This window comes from Panthera tigris, chromosome A2 (assembly GCF_018350195.1).
Source record: "Panthera tigris isolate Pti1 chromosome A2, P.tigris_Pti1_mat1.1, whole genome shotgun sequence".
Taxonomy (NCBI): domain Eukaryota; kingdom Metazoa; phylum Chordata; class Mammalia; order Carnivora; family Felidae; genus Panthera; species Panthera tigris.
The window spans coordinates 72,545,820-72,569,024 of NC_056661.1; the positions used below are offsets into that span (position 1 = coordinate 72,545,820).

The 23,205-nt window shown below is 41.0% G+C and overlaps 1 protein-coding gene across 4 annotated transcripts in view; it reads right to left on the reverse strand.

Annotated features, from left to right (window-relative positions):
* Positions 1 to 2,163: 2,163 nt before the first annotated feature.
* The window catches only part of SUGCT (succinyl-CoA:glutarate-CoA transferase), a 746,174-nt gene continuing 725,132 nt past the window's right edge, over positions 2,164 to 23,205 (reverse strand). For all 4 annotated transcript variants that reach the window (XM_042963790.1, XM_042963765.1, XM_042963780.1 and 1 more), the window contains one exon: positions 2,164 to 3,536. In XM_042963790.1, coding sequence (XP_042819724.1) covers positions 3,373 to 3,536 — 164 coding nt within the window. In that variant the 3' untranslated portion in view covers positions 2,164 to 3,372. The remainder of the gene's footprint in view (positions 3,537 to 23,205) is intronic.

The following is a 23,205-nucleotide window of genomic DNA, read 5'->3' on the forward strand; positions in this document are numbered from 1 at the left end:
CCAGGTGAACAACCCTGTTTTCTTTAGGCCCACAGCATCTGAAGAATCTCATCAATTGTAAGAGCTTGGTACAGCAGAGAGTCTCCCATAAATAGAGGCAAGTGTAAGAAGAATCTCATAATCTTGGGAACAAGTTTGAAAATGAAGAGCCCAGGGTCAGGGGATGTTTTTCCCACTCATTTCCTTTGCTGGTTGAGAATTCATGGAGAACAGTCAGAGGAGAGGCAGAAGATCTGGGCAATCTGTTCAGCTCTAGGCTGGCACTCTTTCCCAGAGCCTTTAAGCCCACTATTTGGAGAATAAGTCCTATGGACGAAGGCAAAATTGAGCTATGTGGGAGAATGGCAAGCCAGACTCAAATCGACAAAGCTTTTCAAGTAGACAACGTGCTACTGCCAAGGGATGAAAGAGTCCATGTTGAAATATCATATTTAGGTGAGACATGAGTGGGGTGGATTTCCCTGAGAAAGGCTGAAAGTAGGGGTCATGAAGTCTTCATGCAAAAGCCCTCCATTGTGGGGCTATCGGGGTTAGGTGGCCTAGTGACCTCATATGAAATAGCCTATATGAGACCGCCTATGTGTGTTTTTTTAAATGTTTATTTATCTTTGAAGGAGAGAAAGAGACAGAGTGTGAGTGGGGGAGGGGCAGAGAGAGAGGAAGACACAGAATCCGAAGCAGGCTCCAGGCTCTGAGCTGTCGGCACAGAGCCTGACGCGGGGCTCGAACCCATAAACGGTGAGATCATGACCTGAGCCAAAGTCGGATGCCCAACCGATCGAGCCACCCAGGCGCCCCCGTCCTGTGTTTTTTTAAATCAAGATTGTACTTCCATGGGGCACCTGGGTGTCTCAGTTGGTTAAGCATCCAACTTTTGCTCAGGTCATGATCTCAAACCCTGCATCAAGCTCTGTGCTGGCAGTGTGGAGACTGCTTGGGGTTCTCTCCCTCTCTACCCCTCCCTCACTTGTTCTCTCTCTCTCTCTCTCTCAAAATAAACAAAATAAACTTAAAAAATAAAAGATTGTACTTCCAATTCCTAGGAGATGAATCGAAGACAAAGGAATACCAAGTAACTGGACTAGTCACACACAATTGGTCAATGTTCATTTCTCTTCTTCTAGGGAAACATTCTGAATATCAGAGTGCATGCTGGAAAATATCATGCTTGATTAACCAGAAAACCATGGCAGCAAAAAGTTGAAGGAAAAAATCAAGAGAGGGAAGACTAGCTGCTTGTGGACACACCCTCACTTCCATAATGATTAACCCACGAAGTTTCGAAGAATTTTCTAAGTCAACCTCAGACACAAACCTGCCAGAAGGCGGGCCTTGACACACACTGAACTTGAGCATATGGTCTCTTAGTAGTGTGCTCAGCTTTGGGAATGTGTAAGAAAATAGGCCCTGATAATTAAAACAGCACATTTGTTTATAAAGCATAACTTGATCTGGGCATATTGCTAGAAATTTTAGCCAGCGCAATGCTTCTTTCAGGACTAATTATTGATCTGAACTTGAAATATATTCTAAATGATTTCTCTCACTAACTCAGTAGAGTAAATGCTTTCCGTTGGGTAACGAACAGTTTCAAAGTTCTCTTGGATCATTCTGAATTGTGTAGGTGGAATCTGGATACATTTGTCTCCCATGGTAACTCTTCTATGGATGAAAACTACAGTCTCGATGGATTTCAAGGTTTTAGAGGCATTTTGTGACCTAGTCTGAACGATGGATATCATCCTACACAAGGCTACCCGGATAGTTAGGGTTACTGTTCAGTAATCAAGCAATTTGCATTTCAAGAGAATCTACTTGAACCAGCAGGAGAAATGATGAATCTGTTTTTCAAGATCATGTGGTCTTGCCAATTCTCTGTCATCCCGTCTTTTACCATTTTCATTGCTAATTGTATCTGGCCTGAAGGGAATGTCTCCAAATGTGTGTCTACGGGTTAGCCATAGGGAGGAAAGCACTGCAAAAGGCATGAAATTACCGTTGTATGATGACATTCTAAACAGCAAAAGGCAGGAGAGCCTCAGAATAAAATGTTCACAAAGAGGAAAGCGGGGCGCTCCTCTCCCAGGAACTAGTAGGCATGCTTCTAAAAAGTCCCACGACGCCTGTGAGAATATTTCCTTATTTATTTGAAATCCTTGATTCTAGAAACCTACTGGGGCTTACAGCATAAATGGCTCCAATCACTCCAATACAAAAAGAACACAAAAGGAAAACTAACTATGACTCACAGTTTGAAAGATGAACATTTGTAATTTAACTTTCAGTTACCACTTGGGATGTCATGACATGGCTTTAAGATACACGTGCTTAACAGTCGTGAACTGTGATCATATCAGGATGTGATCATCTGATCCCTTGGTCTATACCTTGGGCTTTGGTGATTGGTACTTTGAGAGATGACTGATCCCAGAACATAATACAAATCAGCTACTAACTTCTGGACAGAAAATGTTTTCTATACTTCAAATTCTCTGACAAAAACTTAAATATGTAAATGCAAATATTTAATATTAAGGCATGATGTATTCTTCTACAATGAGTGCTCAGATTATATTCTCCTATTTGTCATTATTTAAACATTATTTCATACTAGTCATTTGACATTCGTTTAAAAACCTGTTACATTTGTACTTGGCTCAAAATAAGGTACTGATCAAAGAACCACTCTTCACTCCCTAATGCAGATAGACACATACATTCCAAAATGCATTCATGGAAATTGATTTTCTGCCACATGTCATGAAATGATCAGAGAAATACAACATAAAGCAAATATTTACCCCCATGGAGAGAAAGAAGCTCAGTTTTATAATGGACATCAGCAAAGTCCACGGTTTAAATTACAGATTAACAAAGGGTTCATGAGCTCAAAATTAAGTTATTCTGTTTAAAATCAATCACTGAAACTGTCATTCTACTTATTGCTTTGACTTCCTAACAAAGGTTTAAATGAGGACTTTATGTGCAAGTAGAGAACGGCAAGAGATCTGCTCTTTTTCAGACCTGCGTGGGCTGGAGGGGCAAATGTTTGGGCGATTAATGTAATTAGAAAGAGGAATGTATTTTTCCAGAAAAAAAAAATCTTTACAAAAACCCCCCACAAATTCACAATTAACCTATTATCTGGGTGGGGTGGGGGGAAATGGTAAGGAGTAAAAGGTGGGGTACGTTTAGAAAGCACGAGATGCATTGATACCAGAGCCATTCTGGAGGCGCCAGGCAGGAAATCTGGAATTACTCTAACTTCTCTTTGCAGAGGCAGGCACCAGAACTGTGGAGAAGGGTCCAGAAAGACTATTGCTTTAGCTAGTGAAGTACATTCAGATTGCGGTTTTGAGAAGGCATTTTTCGTCACTGAGCTTCATGTTGGGTCACCACTCCAGTGCTGAGCAGCTCCCCAATGGCCTTGTCATCGTATCTGAGGACCTCCTTCAGGACGCGCGTCGTGTGCTGCCCAAGCAGGGGAGGCGGCCTGGCCTCTGACATGTCGAACTTACTGTATCTCACAGCTGGGCCTGTCAAAAGAGGAGGAAAGCAGGAAGCCTGTTAATGACTAACCCTATGAAATTAATTACCCAAGCAGCCTGGGGTGTTTTCAACGAATGCCAAGAATATCACTGCCAGTTACAACGGTGTAGGTCCACCATCATTTTGGAAAGACGTGTGTTTTCACATGAGGCTTTTCCTGCCTCAGTCTCATTCAACTGTGCAGTGGTCATCTGACCTGCCCCCATCATGCAGGGGGCGGCATGTACACGCCCAGTGGGTGCCAGGATCGTTCCGAAGTCGCCAGTCCTGTTGCAGAGGCGCTTAGGGGTCCGTCACGCAACTGGGCAGGCTCTCTGGATCCAGACGAACCGTGACCGCAGGTACACAATGTCTCTCTGAAGCTGGAAACCTGAGCCCAGGTGGAAGGGGGTCTAGCAGTTTATTATTCAGTGTCGAATTCAACAGACTGCAGATCAACTAAACTTCTGCCAGACCCTGGTGAAGCCTTTTGGTGGTACAAGCTTCATTGTCAGGGAGATTTGGGTTTGCACATCAGCTCCCCTACTCTGTGGCAGAGCCGTCCCGGACAAATTGCTTAAATTCTCCGAGCCTCATGTTCTGCAACTAAACTGGGTATGATCACGTAAGGGTTTAAATGAGATAACGGAGGGGCGCCTGGGTGGCTCGGTGGGTTGAGCTTCAGACTCTCGATTTCTGCTCGGGCCACAGTCTCGTGGTTTGTGAGTTGGAGCCCCCTGTTGTGCTCCTCGCTGACAGCATGGAGCCTGCTTGGAATTCTCTCTCTCTCTCTCTCTCTCTCTCTCTCTCTGTTCTTCCCCCCACTTGTGCATGCTCTCTCTCTCTCAAAATAAATTTTAAAAACTTAAAAAAAATTATTAAATGAGGTGATGGACAAGAGGCACACACTAAACATTCCCTAATCCACGCCAATGCACGAGACTGGCCGGCTACTATGAGGAAAAAGCTGCCGCCGAATCTCTCTTGACACGGACAGAGCTGGGGGAGAAGGCGATTTATTGCCCTCTGTTTGCTGAGCACTGAGCCACTGTAAACCCGGAACTCAAACGGTACTTTCAACACCTACTGGAGATGGATTCTATTATCCTCCTTCTTCATTCACGTCAGGACAACGAAAGCCCAAAAAGCTCAAGTTTTGCTCGAGGTCACATGGCTAATAACTAACAGCACCGGGATGCTGGCTGTCCTTCACATCTAATTTGGTTAGGCTTTGGGAAAACAAATTAGATAGTTGCAAGAAGACTACAAAACAGTACGTTTCCATCTCTTAAAAAATTCTCCAGCCTGCTCCCGATTTGGGGAGCGCAAAGGAAGAACACACAAAACCAAAGTGCGTGTGGGTAACAGAATGTCAGTTAGTAAAGCAGCAAATGTGCTTCAAGCTCTCCAGAGAATCCCATTAATAAAAAGTACTTTTGTAGAAGCCATTGTCGATGATAAAGAGGACACAGACCTCCCCAGCCGGTCAAAAGCCACACTTTTTTTTTTTATGTTTTTTTATTTTTGAGAGAGCACAAGCAGGGGAGGGGCGGGGGGTGGGTGGGAACAGAGGATTTGAAGTGGGCTCTGCGCTGACAGCAGCGAGCCCGATGTGGGGCTTGAACTCTCAAACCGTGAGATCGTGACCTGAGCCGAGGTCAGACGCTCAACTGGCTGAGCCACCCTGACACCCCAAGCCACGTTTATTTATTTATTTATTTTTTTAACGGGGGAGGGGCAGAGAGAGAGGGAGACACAGAATCGGAAGCAGGCTCCAAGCTCTGAGCTGTCAGCACAGAGCCCGACGTGGGGCTCGAACTCACGGACCGCAAAATCATGACCTGAGCTGAAGTCGGATGCTTCACCGACTGAGCCACCCAGGTGCCCCCCCCAAGCCATGCTTTTGTGTCAACACACACCATCCACTGTGGACAAATGGCAACTTTCAGCTGCTGGCCAGAGTTTTGTTTCTCTGAAGCTCAGTGAAATTCATTTCTTCTCCTCACACTTCTTTTTATTGTTTTAAATTATATTTACTTTTTTTTTTTTCCTGACGTGTAGTGGACACACGACGTTACATCGGTTTCACGTGTATGACACAGCGAGTCAACGAGTCCGCCCATTATGCTGGGCCTGCCACACATGTAGCCACCCCCTGACAGTGTTCTCCCTGCTGTGCCTTTCATTCCTGCCTCATTCATTCCATAACTGGAGGCCCGTACCTCCCAATTTTCACCCATTTTGCCCATCACTCCCCCTTCCCTCTGGCAACCACCAGTTTGTTTTCTGGCTTTAAGGGTCTGTCTCTGCTTTTTGTTTCTTTATTTATTTGTTATGTTTTTAGGTTCCACGTGGAAGCTCACGCTACCTTTTAAAATGTCCCAGGGAAGACTGTTTTTTTTTTTTTTTTTTCACTGGTTGGTCCCTTTTTCAGTTAAGGAGCACACGCTAGGAGGCAGGGTCCACTACTCTCACGAGAAGGCTGATCATTTGATGTTTCAGGGATGTGATCCTTACTCACCACTCTGAGTCCGTTCCATTTTGACATTAATTAACAACAGTTTTAATCGAAAATTTGTCTTTCGAAAGAAGGATGCCACTGAGGGTATAGGCTGAGGTCAATGTCATGTGACTCCTTCCTAACAGAATTCCTGGAGCATGACTACCAGCTGGAAAATAGTCACTTGACTACACTGAGAATCTGGGCTGGAACTCGCTGCTGGGATTGCTGCTGGTGGTTGTAGCACGACAGTTGCAAATATTTCATAAGAACCTGGGATCGATAACTCAGCCACCGTGCAGTCCTGTTAGAGAGCCTTCACAACAATCCTGGGCGGACACTGAAGTTAAAGGAGACTTTAGGTACAGGCTTAGGGTTCAGGTTAGGGAATGAGAATAATCTGTCCAACATCACCCAGGTAGGAAGAGTCAGTTTCCAAATTTGGTTCTGTTCGGTTCAGGAACTTGGGTTTTTAAACAAAATAATTTGTCAGGGGAAATCCACATAACATAAAATGAACCATTTAAAAGTGAACAGTTCAGGGGCACCTGGGTGGCTCAGCCGGTTAAGCATCTGACTTTAGCTCAGGTCATGATCTCACGATTCGTGGGTTCAAGCCCCGCGTCGGGGTCTGAGCTCACAGCTTGGAGCCTAGAGTCTGCTTCAGATTCTGTGTCTCCCTCTCTCCCTCTGTCCCTCCCCTGCTTGTGCTCTCTCTCTCTCTCTCTCAAAAATAAACATTTAAAAAATAATAAAATAAACATAAAAATGAACAGTTCAGGGGTGCCTGGGTGGCTCAATTGGTTTAGCATCTGATTCTCGGTTTCAGTTCAGGTCATGATCTCAAGTTTTGTGAGTTCAAGCCCTGCAGTGGGCTCTGAGCTGACAGTGTGCAGCCTGCTTGGGATTCTCTTTCTCTTCCTCTCTCTCTGCCCCTCCTCTGCCACCCTTTCTGCCTCTCTTGAAATGAATAAATAAACTTAGAAACTTTTTTAAGTGAACAGTTCAGTGGCATTTAGTACATTCGCAATGCTGTGCAATGACCACCTCTATTTAGAAGTTGCAAGATGTTTCCATCACTCCGAAGTTAAACCCTCTGGGCCCGAAGCAGTTTCCCTCAACTCGGCCCTCCTCTAAACCCCTGGCAACCACTAACCTACTTTCTGTCTCTGGATTGATCTATTCTGGATATACCTATTCTATACAAATAGAATCATTCAATATGTGACCTTTTGTGTCTGGTTTCTTTCACTTAGCATGTTTTTGAGATTCATCCACTTTGCAGCATGTGTCAACACTAAGAACCTGGACTTTGAACTTCCATGCAGTGATGGTATAAGGGAATTCTTCAGGTCCAGCCATACTAAAGGGCATTCCAATTTGTGTTACTCCCACTAAACACTATTCTTTCTTGGAAGCTTCCAGATATACACTAAAGACTATGCTACCAGTTTGGGATGAAGGGTATTTAACAGTTTGCACAAAAAGTCTTAAAGAATTTAGAATGGTTTTACTACATACCATTTACTAGAATGGTATTATTAAAGCACTAGAATGGTATTGCTTGGTTTTTAGAATTGCTGGCTTAAAGACACCTGGAAGATACTGTATGTTTGGAAAGCTTATGCTTCTCTAAATAAGTGTATATTATTGAGGAAACCATATCACAATTTAATAAATTGTATATGTTTTTCCATAAGCGCTGTCATAAACCAGGTATTTTGCATATGGTTGAGTTCAGAACGATTCTGAAGCTGGGGTTTGTTCATCTAATTTAAGATCAAAATATAGTGTATATATATATCTACTGTACTGGCAATTTTCAAATTGTAATTTTTATACATTTTTAAAATAATTATTGTTTTGCCACGTGGTTTATTAAAAAACAAAAATTTATAGTCATATGTATTTTTGCAATGGAAATATACATATATATATGTATATATATATATAGTTAAGCAATGGGACAATTAAAAGTGATATCCAGATCCCAGAGAAAGCTAACTTCTCATGAATCAATTGAAATTCTCTGTTCTTGCAGCCCTGTGCAATTATCCTGTGTACCAGGGACATCCTTTCCAGTCGAGACTTTGCACAAAGGGAATAAAGGGTTCTTAAAATACATTTGTCTCAAGAAGTAGAAAATGCTTGACATAATTATTTACATCTAAGGTCCAGAAAGAATGAATAATTTGATCTTCCATTAAAAAAAGATGAGCAGATAAGTCACATGTTCTTAAATTACTTTTTGGCAAAGTAACATCTATGTTCACATATGCTTTCAAACACTTGCAAGCTGTGTGATCTTGAGAATTCTTAACGTCCCTGAGCCTCAGTCTACACATTTCTAAAATGAGGTTGACAGTACCTATGGAGAGTTGGTTTGAGCATTTGGGTAACATAACATGGATAATATTCACTGTCAGCAATAATCCAAGAAATACATATGAAGATAATAAAATAAGGTAAAATTTTGTTTGTAAAATTAGCAAATCTTGTGGCTATTTTGGTTTGTTTTTAAGAGGTCAGTCACAGGTAGGAGTATAAACTGATACAACCCTTCTGGAGGGAATTTTGTCAACTCAGTATGACGAGTTTCTTGGATGGAGAAATCCTGCTTCAAAAATTTTCTTCTATGGATGTAATGAGGAATGTCGACAAATTCTATAGGCAAGGATCTATACAAATTTCCAAATACATTTTATATTCTTAAGACCTATCTCCTTCCCACAGAGCTTTCTAATTTACAATTTACAGGCTGTGAGGGTTCTCTGTGTGGAATTCTGTATGTATTTTTTTTTAAAACTTCTAGCTTCCAAAAGTGACCTTGTTAGGACCCGGTGTTTAGCAACTCTTTGTCTCACATACTGCTCCCATAGGTCTATCTCCAACCCCTTTCTTCCGGATGAAGAGGTCACACAGTCACAATTATCAAAAAATATTGGAATATATGTCCAAAACTTGGGCACTGGTCAAATACATTATAGTGCCTCCAAACGATGGCAACCTGTACAATAATTTCAAGTTGTATTTTGTGGGTCTTTGAACACAAATATTATCTTCACTCTCTCCTGAAGTACCACTGACATAAGAGTTTAGAAGTTAAACAAATATAAAACTTCAAGAGTAAAGAAAGTGGGTGGTAGCATCACTGGTGAATAGGATATTACAACAAAGTTAAGAATGACATGGATAGGATAATGTTGATGTGTGAAAAAGAGCGAGAGAAATCTGAAGCCCAGAATATTCTACAAGGAGACTGAGAGGAAATGGGTATTCATTGGCCCATTTCACCCCCCAAGAAATTCTGAACTTAAAATCCGTGGTGAGGAGAAAGGTCTTTTTACTTTATTATTTTTTTTAATGTGTATTTATTTTTGAGAGAGAGACAGAGAGAGCACAAGCAGGAGAGGGGCAGAGAGAGAGGGAGACACGGAATCCAAAGCAGGCTCCAGGTTCATGAGCTCCGAGCTGTCAGCACAGAGCACGACGTGGGGCTCAAACCTACAAACCATGAAATCATGACCTGAGCCGAAGTCGGACACTTAACCGACTGAGCCACCCAGGCGCCCCGAGACAGGTCTTAAAATAGAAGTAGAACTTAAAGCGGAAGGATTGAATGTGTTAGTTCAGACTAACTTACTAGTTTGTACTTGCAACTAGAAGGAAAATGAAGCTTGCTTTCAAGTTTCTAAATGAAAATGATATTCAACCTAGAACTGCATATCCAAACAAATGATTAATCAAGTGCGAAGACCTTTTGAAACTTTCAAAGATTAACTAAGTTTACTAAATAATTTCTTGATGTTGAATCCAGTAAAACATGGGAGTAAATGATCGAAAATTTTGATACTCAGTGAGAACCAACCAGGGAGCACAGGGAAGGAAAGTCCCAGGATGACAGCTCAGACCAAGACAGTCAATAACATAGAAATGGAAGAGGACAGAGACATTCAAAAGAGGAGTCTAAGAAAGCAAGAAGAACGTTAATTGTATAACTAGAATAACTTAAAGATTGGAACAATGTAATAATAAGATAAAATTAGGGGCACCTGGGTGGCTCAGTCGGTTAGGCATCTGACTCTTGGTTTCAGCTCAGGTCATGATCTCATGCTCTCATGAGTTCAAGCCCCATGTCAGGCTCTGCACTGGCAGCACAGAACCTGCTTGGGATTCTCTTTCTCTCCCTCTCTTTATGCCCCTTCCCCACTTGCTCCATCTCTCTCAAAAGAAATAAATTTTTAAAAAAATTTTAAAAGAAGATAAAATTACATTATACAAGAAAATAATAATTAAAAACTCTAGAAAAACGAAATTTGCATAAGAAAGAAAAGATCCAAATATGAAGCAAATTATAATGTGGCAAGATTTTAAGTAACTGATGGAACACAAAGAAAATCCAGTTGACCTTGATGCCAAGAACATCTGGGTAGTACGTATTACCTGTGCATCCTCTATACCAGCACTAGGCATTTGGATTCCACTGTCTACTTAGTTGTCCGTATCTCCTGTGAGGGCAGGAACATGCCAATTGGGTTTATTAATGTGTCCTGCATGCTTTTTACGGTCCTATGAAATGAAGATAATGGCAAACATCCTTTCTTAAACACCTATAATGATTGTAGATTGTGGTTTCTTAAATGCTTTTTTATTTATTTTTGAGACAGAGAGCACAAGCAGGGGAGAGGCGGGGGGGTGGGGGGTGTGGGACAGAGGCTCATAAGCAGGTTCCATGCTGACAGCAGCGAACCTTATGGGGGCTGAAGCTCAAGAACCATAAGACTGAACTCATGAACCGTGAGACCTGACCCAAAGTTGGACACTCAACCGACCGAGCCACCCAGGCACTCAGCTGCTCTAGATTGTGTTTTTTATTTGCATTATCTCATTGGAATTTTCAGTTTATAAAATAGAGACCCTTATAACTCTCATTTTATGGATCAGAAAACTGAGGTCCTTTAAAGGGTTAGTTTGTCTAAGGTTAAGCAGCTAAATAAATAATAGAACCAGGACAAGATCTGTGTATCAGATTCCATGGGGCATGCTCTGTCATTTGACATAAATGTATTGAATTAATGACTGCCAACAATTAAAGGTATTTGAATAAGTACCATTTATGTCATTTTAATTAGTTTTTCCACTAATTAAGTCTACATATAATTTTTTAGTATTTATCCCTGTGTCAAGATCTTGGCCCTACGAGCTAGATATATATTAGCAAAAAAAAAAACAAAAAAAAAAACAAAAAAAAAAACCATATCTGGTCCCTACTCTCATGGAATTTATATTCTGATTTGGGAAACAGACAATAAACAAGCAACTAAATAAATAGCTAAAATTTTATAGAAAAAATAAAATTGCTTAAAATCTAGCTGGAAAGAAAAGAATATTATAGGCAGAGTGGGGAGAGGCCAGGGTAGCAGGAAAGGACTGTTCTAGATGGAATGTGTGATAAGGCCAGACTGATTAGATGATCCTTAAGCTGAGCCCTAAATTGAGCTATCCGTACAACTAGTGGAGAAAAGAAAAGTCCAGGCAGTGTGAACAGGTTTGATGTTCAAGAAACTAAAAAAAAAGATCCAATGTGGCTGGAACTCAATTTGGCAGGAGAAGAGAGATTCTAAATGAAGTTGGAGGAAGAGGCAGAACAGAGTGAAGAGGATTTAGAAGAAGCAAAGAGTTCAGAAGCTATAGTCGTGAAGCTAGATCTTATTCTGAGTTCCATGGGAAGCCACTGGAGCTTTGAGAGCAGTGAAACAACACTCGTGTTGCCAGGCAGAGAGTGAGATGAGATGTGTTTGGAGGTTGCTGTGGGCAGACCAGCAAAGATGGTGGTGGCCCGGACTGGGGTGGTGCCTGTAGAGTTTGAGAAAAGTGGATGCATTTGAGGGACATGTTGGTGATAGGAATGAGAGGGCTTGCTGATGGATTACATGGGCCGTGGGGAAGAGAAGGAGCAATGGAGAATCCTGTGTTTCTGGATTGAACAACTGGTGGGGCCATTTGCCAGATGGGGAAGACTGAATGGATTCTGTATGGACAAGTTTGGGTGGAAGCAGAAGTCAAATTCTCTTTCTGACATGCTGTTTGAGGTGTCTGTGAGATAGCCAAGGGGAGAGGTGAGTGGGCCATTAGTTATGCGAGTCTGGAATTCAGAGAAGATTTGGGGCCAGGATATACATACATTTAAGAAGCCACTTACCATCTAAATGTCCATATTCCAAAACACTGTATTTTCATGGTAACTGTATTTATTCCAACGTCCTTGGTGCTGAGGTTTTACTTTTATTTTTTATTTTTTATTTTTTTTTAAGTTCATTTATTTTTGAGACAGAGAGAGACAGAGCATGAACAGGGGAGGGGCAGAGAGAGAGGGAGACACAGAATCGGAAGCAGGCTCCAGGCTCTGAGCCATCAGCCCAGAGCCCGACGCGGGGCTCGAACTCACGGACCGCGAGACTGTGACCTGAGCTGAAGTCGGACGCTCAACCGACTGAGCCACCCAGGCGCCCCGGTGCTGAGGTTTTAAATGAGATGTTTGCGCAGCCTTTTCTTTACTAAGTTCTAGCTCAGTATCTTTCACATCAAAATGTGTTCTGTCCCCAGGAAGCAAAGTAAATGAATAAAAAGCTAATCTCGACAGTCGATAAATTTGGAGAAAAATGCATTTCTTAAAAAGGGATTCCATATTCTTGGGCTTAAACAAACACATTTCCATTGACCTGACAGCAGAAAACACGGCATTTTTATTTTTGAAGGAACTGTGAGTGTTGTTCCCCATAGAAAGAGATGGGAGGGGGGACCTGAGTCATAGCCACCTAGGGATAAAGTAAGGTGGGAAAATTTTTCCTCCGCCTTAATAGAGGAGGTCAAACTAAAAAACATGGAAACAGATGGGCACATAACTTGGTACCAAATCTGCAACCCCAGGTGCTGTCCTTTTGAGGAGACCACCTAGTCTAATGATTGGTGGTCAAGGCCATGGGTATCCTTATGCCCTTCACCAGGAAGGGGGCTGGGTGGCACAGCTTGTAGGCTGTACCCATCTCTAAGTGACGACTGTGTGTGTGTGTCCCCTCACACAAGGGATTTCTAGGAAAGCGGCAATGACCTGTATTTCAACTTCTATTGCATTCTGTGCATGCGCTTTCCTGAGAGGCTGCACTGATAAACTTCATGGACTCTAGAGTTCAAGAGCTGGAGGCCGACACCATGCAGAGGCAGGGGAGGAGGAGTCGCATCACAGCCTGCAAGTCAGACATGGTAACGTCTGAAACTACTACTTACTGAGTCCCTCCTCTAAACCAGGCCCGGGGCTGAGTACTTTCTAGATCCTCACGATCACTGTAGGCAGTTTTTTATATTTATGAATGCATTCCATTCCTATATCCCCGAAGAGCAATATGTTGCTGAGAGAGGTTGTGAAATGCATGTAAGAGCAGGTATAGCAGGTGCACATATAGACCTGCTGACTTTGTAGCCACGGTTTTTGACAAGTGATATGGCAAGATGATGAAGAGTGTGGGTTCTGGAAGCAGAGTGTCTAGTTTCACATCCTGGCTCTGCCATTTACTAACTGTATCTCCTCGATAGCGACCTAATCAGCCTGTGCCTCAATATCTTTCTCTGGAAAATGGGGACGATAATAGCACCTACCATATCAAGTTGTGAGGACGTAAAAAAAAAAAAATTCTTCGAAAGTACCAGAAACACAGTAAGCACTTAATACATGCCAACTGCTATCATTTTCTTTCCTTCTCTTCTCCAGTTTGCCTTAACAACTTAGATTCCTCAGCAGAGCCCCAGTCACCTCCTACTTCAAGACCTCCCAGAACACTGACAAGTTAGCTGCATTTGTTTTTTAATGTTTATTTATTTTTGAGAGAGAGAGAGAGAGAGAGAGAGGGAGATGGGTGGAGAGAGAGGGAGACATGGAATCTAAAGCAGGATCCAGGCTCTCAGCTGTCAGCACAGAGCCCAACACGGGGCTCGAACTCACCAACCATGAGATCATGACCTGAGCCGAAGTCGGGTGCTTAACCGACTGAGTCACCCAGGTGCTCTGAGTTAGCTGCATTTTCAGTTCATGGCAGCAAGTTGGGGATAAAAGTGTTAACTTTTAAAAAATTCCTTTAGAGTCAAGGATACAAATATTTCAAGGGAAAGGAAAAGGGAGAAAGGAATCAACCATTACTTAAGCACATATTACATAACAGACACTTCTCAAATGTTTATTTTGTTCATTCTCCATTACAACCCCTTGAAATAGGCATTTTCTTCCTCTTCCTACAGATAGCAAAGAGAAGGCTAAGGAAGGTTAGATTACCCATGTCACACATCTGATAAGTGCACACTTACTGTTTTCAACAGCATCAGAACCTACACCGGAAATTAATTTTATACTCCTTTAGATTTTAACTAGGTATAGGAAAAGGAACTTGGAAAACATGGAACTTATTTGACTTATTTAACAAACACTATGCGCCAGACACTATTTTATGTGCTTGACACATTTGATTCATTCAGCCCTTAGGATAATTCCAGAAGCTACTATTGTCATCACCATTTTACAACCAGGGAAACTGAGAGACTTGGTGGGGAAGTCACTCGCTAGGGGTCACAGAGTCAGTAAGAAGAAGAGCCAGGCTTCACACCCAGTCTTGCTCCAAATCCCCAGTCATTGCCAATGGGCCACCCTACTTCCTGGGCAGCAAAAGAAGAGGGGGTTAGCTAAGGTTGAAACTGAACTCAGGCGCCTTGGGGTAGAACATACCAAGGACAATTTCACATTTCATCTTCTGACCAGGCTGTTCTCTCCGTCTTTCTAGATTACAGTGCCTCCAGATACCTCATGCACTATGTATTCATTACTACCTCATCTTTTCAAATTAACTTGTCATATGCCACTAATTTCCTTGTAGGAAGTCCCGGGATCAGAGCAACATCAATACATCCCCAATTTCCCGTGTTCCTGACTCAGGCAATGTACGCTTCTACCCGCCCCGAAAGGAATGAAGTCTTCCCTGTGCTCTCTGTGGAAAGTTATCTGGTTCAAGGCCCAGGGAGGGTCCAGTTCCTGGTGTGCCAGAAAATTCCTCAAACAAGCCCTGTGGTGTTTTCCAGCTGTGGTTTGAGGCCCTTCAGTAACAAGACCCTGACTATTTTGTCTCATCTCCTTTTAGAAAACTTCCATGATTCTCTTAGGCTAAAAAGGGAACTACCCAATCTATGCAAACATCCCAAGCTACTCTAACTATATTCAGAATTCAAGCTACATTTCTATAATCCAGACCAACTTAATAATGTAAACAGTTGCAGGAAACAGAGGTAGCCAAAAACATGTGGGAAACCATAATGAATATTCAAGTAATGGGAACATAATATCACATCATCATCATGAGGGAAGGGACCTAAACAGTCCTTTTTTCCAGAACTCCATGCACCTCCCGTCTTGATGATGCATTTCTAAAGTGATGAAACAATCCATTGCTCAACCTCACAGCAAACTGGCAAATGGTCAACGCTAAGGGTTAAGTTAATTAACATAGCTGGCCTGTCCAATCATAATGGAAGCAAGAATAAAAAAAATGATGCTAAGTGTGTGGATCTTTTTTTTTTCAATGTCTGATATGGGTGTCAACTTTTAAAAATATCATGAATACTTAAAAGCAAACATCTGTTTTATAATATATGAAATGCTATATCAAACGTTTTTATTTTGACTTCTTTGGCCCATCTCTAAGATACATGCTGTAGATACCATTTAATCTTCAAGGCTTACTAGTGTACTAAGAAGCCAAACTTTATTTTGCTGAAAATAATGATAGCTCCAGTACCGAGTTGTTTCACAATTTCCCCTCCAGTGCTTGAACTCATCATCATAACAATAACAATATTTTTTATATGGCGCCTCTCAGCCATAGCATCCAAAGTGCCAAATGGAGCCACACAGTTAGAACACATTAAGCCCATTAGATGTGAGATAAAAACAGATAAAGCCATTTAAAATAGCATGGGTGATGGGGGAAAAGCCATAGAGAATAAAAATGGCTTTGGACTTCTTTAACAAAAGCACTCAATCTGTGGCACTGCTTTCGTGGTCAGGCATCCCAGAAACTCAAGGCAACATGTGGTTTGTACCACCACTGGGATAGGGCACCCCTAGTCTCATTCAGAGTTCACAAGCACCATTTATCATTACTGCGGTCACAAATTTTAATTCATTATTTTGCAACTCAATAAAAAATTCTTCAAGTGCCGCTACCTGTAAGGTAAGAGTATATTTTCAACTGTGTCTATGACCCTGTGGTAGTCGTGAGTGTTGTCCATCGATTTTCCAATTCTCACCTTCCAGGAGTATGCTGGCATTACATGTCCTAACCCCTGTGATGTTGGACGAGGCCATGTGACTGGCCAACAATCTGTGAATAGAAGGGCTGTGTATGCCACCTCCAGGCCAGAACACTCAACTGCTGACTTAAGAGCCTCTGGGTCTCTCTGGTGCTGGTGTGGTGACTTGGCAGTGTGTGATATGGTGACTGCTCCACCAGTCTGGGGCCATTCCAACCCACGATGGACATATACCGTGAGCAAGAAATATATCTGTGTTGTTGTAAGCCAGTGTTACTTGGGAACTGTTACTACAGCATAACCTAGCCCACGAAGGCTGATTAGACGCCTCATCTTTAATCCAGAGATCTGTTTGCTGCGACCAAACAAGGGACCCCTTAAGCCTCAGCACTCCTTTAAAAAGCAATCAGTTCAGATGGCCCAAATACTTTGAAACTCTCATTTTGTGTGTAGCCAATTTGGACCAGTGGAATGATGATAACAGCTATTATGTATTGAGTACTTACATGTGTTAGGCATTTGGTAGAATGCTTTCCATATATCACCTTGCTTGAAAGACTAAATGACTTGAAAAAGTAGGATTATTATTACACCATTTTATCGACAAGGAAAGTGGGGTTAAGTAACGTTATCAAAACTACACAGCCGGTCAACTAAAGAATTTCGTTACTACTTAGGCTGCCTAAATACAAAGTGCATGCTCGTTAACACTGGGATGTATTTCCTCCCTGCATAATGTGGAAGAAAATCTGTTCTCATATCAGTGGCTGAATAAATACCATTCTTTGGCAGATGGTGTTATAAAGCAGTATTGTATTATAAACACTTATATATTTCATGATTGCTAATCCATTAAGGCATTTATCTTTCATTTGAAAAAGAAACAGGGCGACTTGTACTTGATTTATCTATCTTGTTCCAACCCACTGAAATGTCATAGTAGATTATCCGTTTCCTGCTGGAAAAATATATGGCCCATAAGGAAATGCTATTCATATTCATTAACAAACACGCCATCTCCCCTCAGAGTGTGCTCCCCAAACCGGTGGCTGAGGTCCCTGAAAAATGCTGGACTAGAAGAAGCGCTCCCCTTAATGCTTCTTTCCAACATTTGTGTTTGCTTCTAATTATTTTCAACACTTCTGCAAACACTAAAAAGGGTGAAGAAACACCTTGCTGACAATGTGCGCTTTGCCAAAATAATCAATTCTCCCACTTCTTTGCCTTCTAAAATTCAAGTATCCAATACAAGCTCTTTGGGTGCATTCCCAGGATTTTGTTTGGTTAGACTTCACCATGGAAAACAAAATTGGTTCAGCTGAAGTCTGTAGCCAGAACATTTTAAGCTTCATAGACCTTCAAAGTAGTGACCTCCTCCTCACCTCCTCTGCCTCTGTGCTCCATTAAGGAAAATACCGGAAGAAGTTTCCAGTCAGAGAAGCCAGATTGCATTTCGATTCAGTTTTGAGGGGAGGAACTGAACAGAGCTGGAGCAGGTGGTTATTTGTGGCTCTTACTACAAATGAGCTTTGAAAAGTTCTTCTGTAAACCTCTGAAGGTCTTTCATAATTTAATAAAATTTTTCTGTGCTTCTTAATCTCTGTCTTAAAGGAATCAGCTTTATATCTACTGTCTTCGGCTTTGCTTTCCCAAGAGTGTCTGAGATCACACAAATCATAATCATAGCCCAAGCAAATGGAGGATCCAGAAAATTAGGTCCCCAAACTTGCTGCTGGGAAAATGCGGATGTGTTGACTCTTTGCCACAAGAATTGATCTTAATTTTTCCCTTTCACTTTATTGCTGACGTCCACAGGGAAGGATTTTAGAAAACGCTTTCCCTCTATGCCCCTATTTCCATTTTGGCATGTTCATACTCTCAACCACCTTAATCGTCAGCCTTGCCTTGTAAACTTGCTATCCCAGTGCTCTGGCCTCTGAAATGCCTCTCACATATTCCCATACTTACCTTTCCTGCCCCCTCCTTGGGCCCAAGCACTCTGAAACAGGAGGGCTTCTTGCCTAATCTTTATTCCCAGCTCTTCCCTCCAGCCCAACTGCGCTCATTCTCTCCTGGCTCTGACTCTGTGCCAGCCCCTTTGCTGACCTGGAAGGTATCTCAACATGGCCATCCTCAAGCCCATGTTATTCTTGAGGCTCTGCTCAGGCTAATTTGCTGTTGAGCCTTCCTTTTGTTCTCACAGGTCAAAGGAACATCTCTCTTGCTTGGTTCCCTCCAACATTTGATCTGTTTTTTCCTCAATGATGTATCTCAAACTCTGATTGTATTACCTCCTGTGATCTTTTTTGAGACCAGAATTAATGTTCTGCTCATCTTGATCTTTCATAGCGTCTACCACCTGGTGAGTGTCCAGTAAATAACTGAAGGAGTAGACAAAAAAAGAAAAAGCCACCTAACTCGAATCCTAGATTAGGAAACAAGGCCACTAGAAATATGTGAAATACGGAAGGACAGAAACGCTAATGCTTGTTTACATGGTGTATAAATGGAGTCATCCTGACTCTTCTTTCTCTGACACTGCATAACCAAATCATCAGCAACTCCTATGGGCTCTACCTTCAAAATATATGCAGAATCCAACCTCTTTTTTTATAAACATCCTGGATCTAGCCACCATCACTTCTTGCCTGGATTTCTGTGGGAGCCTCCTATCATGACTCCCTGTCTGCATGCTTACCCTGCAATATATTATCAATAAGGCAGCTGGAGTCACCTTTTAAAACCCTAAGTCACATCACATCATTCCTCTGCTCAAAATTCTGCAAAGCTTTCTTTGTTTCATTCTTGACAGAGGGCTCTGAGATTCTGCATAATCCACCTGCCTCCCCACTAAGCTACCCTTGACCTCCCATCTTACCCTCCCCACTCCTACCCACCTGCTCCAGGAGAGCTGGCCTTCTTGCTCTTCACCAAGCATGCTCATCCTTAGGGGCTTTGTTCCAGCTGATCTCCCTGCTTGCAACGTTTTCCCTTCTGCTATTTACACTAATTATTCCTTTAAAGCCTTCACTTCTTTGCTCAATGAAGTCTACTCTAACTACCCCACTGGACATTTTAACCTGCCATTCTGATCCTGCCACTTCCAATCTCCTTTACACTGTTTTACTTTCTCTTTTTTTCCATCGTACTTTTCATGCATGTCCACTTTATTTGTCTCCCTTTGCTAGGATGTAAACTTTATAATAGCAGGGAGCATTGTCTGTTTTCCTCAACAAATATTTGCTGATTGTGAGTGAGTGAGTGTGTGAGTGAGTGAATGAATGATTTCATTCAACTGAACTTTGAATGCAGTTCTCAAAGTTCTAAAACAATGAAACTCGAAGTGTCCATAGCCTCAGACCTCAAGATTCTAGCGAAATAAATCCTGTTGAATAGACCCCAAAGCAAAGTAAAACCCTATTGCTGACTATGAGCCAAAATACTTACACACAAACAGAAAAGTGCTAAATGCAGTGTGTTTGTTCTCACTACCTCTGGGTTATCCAGTTGTGCAACTTATAGTTATGCTACCCACGAAGACAGACACCTGCAATATTCCAAAGATGAAACATTCCAACAGCTGTGCAGAATTTTTTAGTATCAACATTCATTTCATGGATTGGGTAAAAACAGGTGTTCAGAAGAATTTTGAAGCTCCATGAGGGCAGGAATCATACCTGCTCTGTTTGCATTGTCTCCAGAAGCCAGTAAATTGGGATGCCCAATACGTATTTGTTGAATGAATGTATGCCTGAAGAAAAAGGACCCCTATATTTTCAGAAATAAACAAGGCAGTAAAAGGCAATTTCACTGTTCACAAAAAGAAAGGTTTTACCATCTGGATGTTGGTACAATGATACCAAATTTTATCTTAATTTAATTTGTTTAGAAGTTAATTTTTTATTTTGACAATAATATGTAGGACTCTATGAACAATGTAAAATAGCTCAGGAAAACATTGTCAGACTCAAAAAAATATTTAGTCCTTCTTGGAAGAACATAAGGTCTTTGGATTTTTAATGACTATTTGTTTTTCTATTTGGAAAACATAAGTCTTGGTTTTATTTATATGAGACTATAATTTTTACAATTGCACATTAATTTAATTTTGTTTCCCATGTTTCTTTGCTAGTGGGTGTTGTAAATTTCACTTAATAATAATACATGCCTGTTGTGATACACAAACATTTTCCTACTTATTGATTCTTCTCCCTTTTTCCACATTCTCCTCGTTAGCTATTTATATTGGTGCCTACAAAATGCCCTGCTGACTCTCTTGCACATTAATTCTATGGTTATTCTTTCCTACTACCTTTTGAATTATTTAAATGTATTTAACACACAAGGTAATAAGGGCTATTAAATATCTGAAGTGTTGTTTTCATTTTCACAGTTTCATTGTAAATTTGAAGATGGTCATTTACTTTTTTATATGTTAATTAAATACATGGGTAATATTCTCTTTCCATATAAGAGCTCCTTGCACAGCTTACAAGAACACAAACTTTTCTTCTGCTAAGGGTAGAGTTGGCTGTTGTCTATGAAATGGTGAGGATATCCTCAATCCATGCTGAGTGGGAAGACATTCTTTCCACATTGGAATTTCATTAATTTTGCCTGAGTAATAATCCAGCTTAACCAAATGAAAAATATGAAGCATTATTTCTTACAAATAAATAAAACTAGACCAAAGATGTCTTGTAAATCCATAAGAAAACTTAATAATACACACAAGTGGATTTTAAATAGTAAATCAGTTCTTTCCTACAAAGGGTACTCTTTCTGTGTTTCAGCATGCTTATTTTTAGGAACATTTGAAACATTTCCTGTGTAATCATCATTAAGTCAATAATTTGTTCAGGGATTTGTCTTTAACAAGATAGCACAAAGATAAACTTCAAAATGATCCTCTAAGTATCTAAGTGATCATACCTTCAAAGTTGATGAAAACCAAATTTAAAATTACTACTTAAAGTTACTATTCTCAGGTCTCTAAATTCACAAGGTCCATAAAACCAGAAGACCTGGTCCCAGATTATAGATTATCCTGAATTAGAAAGTCTTTGATGAGCAGTGATTCAGGGATAATTTGTCAAATGTCAATTTCTTAACAAAAATAAGTACATAAGAAAAACTTTAAGTAGAAGGTTTCTACAAGACATTTCGAACCATGTGAAAGAAAACGGGTAAGCATTATAACAATAATGTGTGGTAAATTAAGAGTCCTCTCTGGATTAAACTTTCCCTGAAAGTTAATTTTTAAGTTACCTTAAAATTACATGACAATGTATAAAACAGTTTATGTGAGGAAAGTGACTATTTTTGTACACTATAAAAGGATCTGGTAGTTGGAACACTATAAAAAGAGTGTTATAAAGTCAAAAACATCCAAGCACATGATATATATTTTGAGGATAACCATGATTTTGTCTCCAATGAAATGGAACATTCAAGAAACATCCAAGTGACTACTCTGGAGTGAGTCTGATTGCCCCGCCCAATGGTGTGACAGTGAATGTGCAGTAAACCCCATAGAGCCTATTAGAAAGTCCTGGACATCTTCTTGGGGAAAACCCAAAAGAGAGGACCATCCTCAAATTCTTGTTTTCTTTAAAAAGGACAAGTGTGCTTGTTTTCTTCATCCTTTATTGGTGACAGCCATCTAACCAAAGACAAAGCAAATGCCTCAGTACCTCAGATGTTTGTTAAAGTGTGAGTAAAGGACTTCCTACCTCAATTTTCTAGCTTGCCAAGTCAATATTACAAATTGCTGGGCCCAGCCTTACACCCACCAGATCAAAATCTTTGAGAATAGCGCTTGTTATCTGAATTTGAATATGCACATCAGAAGTTTTTTGAATCACTAAGTTGGAAAAGTCCTGTCACTCCCAAGCTATGTGGATTTGATGTCAAATATTTCCGTGTCCTCATCTAGAACAAGAGGGTGATAACAGTATCTAGTTCACACACTACTTTAGAAAATTAAATAAAAAATGCTGCCAAGTACTTAATCCAGAACCCAGCATATATTAAGCAATTGAAAATTGTTAGTTCTTCTTTTTCTTCTTATTATAATTAACACTGCAGGGTTTTAGGGGCAGGAGCTATGAGAATTGAGTTTCTGTTTCATCATGACCAGCAGTGATTCACTCATGTTTAGGATCTAGACTGAAATTTGTGCAGAGAGACTCTTTTTTTTTTTTTAATTTTTTGTCTATTTTTGAGAGAGAGAGAAAGAAAGAGAGAGAGATAACAAGCCGGGGAAGAATAGAGAGACAGTGAGAGACAGAGAATCCCAAACAGGCTCTGTACTATCAGTACAGAGCCCAATGTGGGACTGGAACTCACGAACTGTGAGATCATGACCTGAGCTGAAACCAAGAGTCAGACACTCAACTGACTGAGCCATCCAGGTGCCCTGCACAGAGACTCTTTCTGAAGGGAGGCTATTTATTTTACAATTAGAAAAGATGAAGTCTTAATAAAGCATTATATCAAAAGCAATACCATTCCTCCCAAGTCCTCCCTGTTCCAAGTAAAAAAACTTTGGACACAAGGCAAAAAAAAAAAAAAAAAAATAATAGGAAAATTCTGAGGAGTTGAAACAAAAAGGTGACTGCCAAAGGATCTTGTGACTTGAAGAACTACACTGAGGAGAGTTTTCTGGGCTTCCTTGTTGCCTCCTACATATCCTGGACAAGGCACTACAGAAACCTCCAATCTGGGACCACAAACGGACACAGGCAAAATAAATAGCAAGAAAAGTCTGTTCCTTCTAAGCCAGAGCACCAGGAAAGGATGGTCTAACTGAACCATAAACCCTTTGG